This window comes from Alternaria novae-zelandiae (assembly GCF_023758075.1).
Source record: "Alternaria novae-zelandiae strain BMP 2774 chromosome Unknown scaffold_1, whole genome shotgun sequence".
Lineage (NCBI taxonomy): Eukaryota > Fungi > Ascomycota > Dothideomycetes > Pleosporales > Pleosporaceae > Alternaria > Alternaria novae-zelandiae.
Genome location: NW_026056961.1, coordinates 1,709,213 through 1,711,780, shown reverse-complemented (window position 1 = coordinate 1,711,780; position 2,568 = coordinate 1,709,213). Strand labels below are relative to the sequence as shown.

The 2,568-nt window shown below is 57.7% G+C and overlaps 1 protein-coding gene across 1 annotated transcript; it reads right to left on the bottom strand.

The window, feature by feature from the left end:
* Nucleotides 1-569: 569 nt before the first annotated feature.
* Nucleotides 570-2,189, bottom strand: J4E88_000545 (uncharacterized protein; the record flags this gene model as incomplete). The annotated part of the gene is made up of 2 exons (XM_049394219.1): nt 570-1,801; nt 1,853-2,189. The coding sequence occupies 2 exons, from the start codon at nt 2,187-2,189 to the stop codon at nt 570-572; spliced, it is 1,569 nt and encodes a 522-aa protein (XP_049260048.1).
* Between the last annotated feature and the right edge of the window lie 379 nt (nt 2,190-2,568).

Sequence of the window (2,568 nt, the reverse complement as noted above, 5' to 3'; positions counted from 1 at the left end):
ATACTACTACCAAAAGGGTAACAAAGACCCACGACTGCGCTTGCCCCCTCGAGTCCCAGACAAGGACGAGTAAAGGTATAGCCGCCGAAACCAAAGAGTTGGTTTTGAACGCAAGGAAAAGAGTGCAGAGATTGTGAAAAGAGATTTGGCTGAAGAGCCACCGCTGCGTGAATCATGATGTGATGATGACGCTCGCTTTTATCGCCGCAGACCTTTTTTGGAACCGCCCAAACACCAAACAAGTAATCCCAGTGAAGGGAAAGCGCAGTACAGACAGACCACTGTACTGCGCAAGACAAGAAAAGCCTCTCTAATAATTATTGTATCAACATAGGAAATTCGTGACTCTGTGATGAGAGTCGTAGTGGTCGTGGCTCCAATGAAGGGCCGAGATCTGGTTGTCATACAGTCGTACACTTTCGTAGAACATGCCCCTTGGGCCCGACAAGCGCAAGGGGAGGGATAGTAAGGGTACAGGTTTGTGCGCAGGATAGAAAGACATTACCCGCACGCAATTATCGACAGGGGGAGAAAGGAAAAGGGTTGCCCGTTTTGTTGGAGGTTGGGGTTTAGTGGCCCCGGACGCCACCCGACGAACGACCGAGAAGGGTACCAGGGAACCGTAGGTCGCTAAGGAATTTGAAAAAGGCACGCTTGCGCGAAGGCGTTTTCGGGAGTAATGCGGCCGCCTGTTGCATGGGACCGACAATGTCTTCATCGCCGAGTTGGGGGAATTTTCCCTCGCTCTTGGGGTCGTGTAGCGTTGGCATCTTGCTTAGAGGCCCTGGCTCCGTGGGCGAATATGGAGCGAGCTCCTGGCCGGTGGCAGCCGCATGCGACTTGGCCAGATCGTGGTTCTTCTTCCATTCGGCGTCGATTTCAGCCCACTTTTGCTCGGTAAGAAGGTAGTGCCTGGATGTCACTCCATAGTGTTCCGCGGTGCGCACTTGGTGCTTCGCGTAGTTGCGCCGTGCTTGCGCCCATTCGGCAAGGTGCTCTTCGATGGACGCGGCAGTGCACACCTCAGGGACGTAGGGCTCGGGTAGGATGGTGAAGTTCGCATGACCCAATTCGATGGCCCACTTGTCCTTTGGGTCGGCGAGCATGAGACGGGGTATGTCGGACGAGGGAACCATGTACCCGGCATTCGGTCCTCGGATTGAGGCAAAGGATGTCTTTGAGGACAGAGGGGGCGTAGGGTAAGTGCGCATTGGCGGGGTGCCGGCCGGGGTAGGGCCCACAGATTGGGCTGCGTCTGCGACTGCTGGCGACTGCAGTGGCGACGACGCTGGTAGGTCATCGTTCCGGCAGTTCACAAGCAGCGGCGGTAATAGTGGCGTCGTGGCATAGCGCTCCCGTTCCACCTCCTCAGGGTCGATTTCCATGGCATTGGCCTTGTTGACGTCGATGGCCATTGGCGTAGGCGCATCATCGCTCAGTTGTTCCTTGCTTGCCAGCGCAGGCGTAGAAGTTGGCGACGCGTAGTCTTCTGGAAGATCAACGGTCGAGACATGGTGGATAGAACCAGCGAGCGACGAGGATCGCGTAGAGGGAACCCTTGAGGGGGTTGCGCTGCGTGAGACTCTGCTGAGGGTCGAGCTGCGGTCGCGTACTCTGCGCGACAACGAGGGAAAGCGCCTCTCGAGCTTGCCGGCGATGCTGTGCGCGGAAGCCTCCAAGGATCGTCGGCGCTTGGCCAGTCGCAGTTCCGAGTCGCAAGTGGTGAAGTACTCGTCCTGGGGCTCGTAGGCTTGGGATATCCTGCAGTCTTGCGCGTGGCTGTAGGTGCCTCCGACGTCACCTAGACGTGGATTAGTATGGCGAACACGGACGAATCGCGCGTAGTACTTACAAGAGCAGCGGTACGGATCCTCACTGCCATAGTCGTATTCACGCTCAAGAGGCTCCTCGGTGAGCTTGGGCAGCTTGCCTGAGCTGTTGGGGGCTTCGGTGGGCTCGTAGGTTGGCGGGCTCGACGACAATGACGAAGCCGAGCTGGGAAAGCGAAAGTGGCCCCGGGTGTACTGACTTGGCGTGGGCGGTGTCGAGCACTCCGATGCCGAGTAGAAACCAGAGTCGGCATTGGAGTAGATGGACGCAGTCGGGTCGTCGTACATGTTGAGTGAGCTTTTGGAAGACTTGCGGGCAGCGATAAGCTGGGGAAGCTGGAGAGGTTTAAGGTCGTGCATGGTGGTTGTTGGTTCTTTTGGCGGTCGGGACGTGACGTGAATGGGCGCGAGCGACCAGGATCACATCACCAGCTTTCTCAAGCAGCTATGCGCGGGCGCGACAGTACGCCAGCACGTCGGAGTCGCGGCGCGCTGCTTTGGGACGGAGAGGCGGTCGGGCAATGTTTGAGAGGATGCCACGATAGCCGACCACGTATGTCGCTATGTACTCTTCGGCCTGTTTATGCTGCAGCAGAGACGTCTCTGGGGCTGGATGCAAAGTCAGCGCCTAATGCGGACGGCACGTGAGCGCGGTGGGCTCGGATTGGCACAACTCACCGAGGCGCGCGAGATGATCAGACTGCAACCGGATTTGCGAGTGCAAGCGAGAGACAGCGCA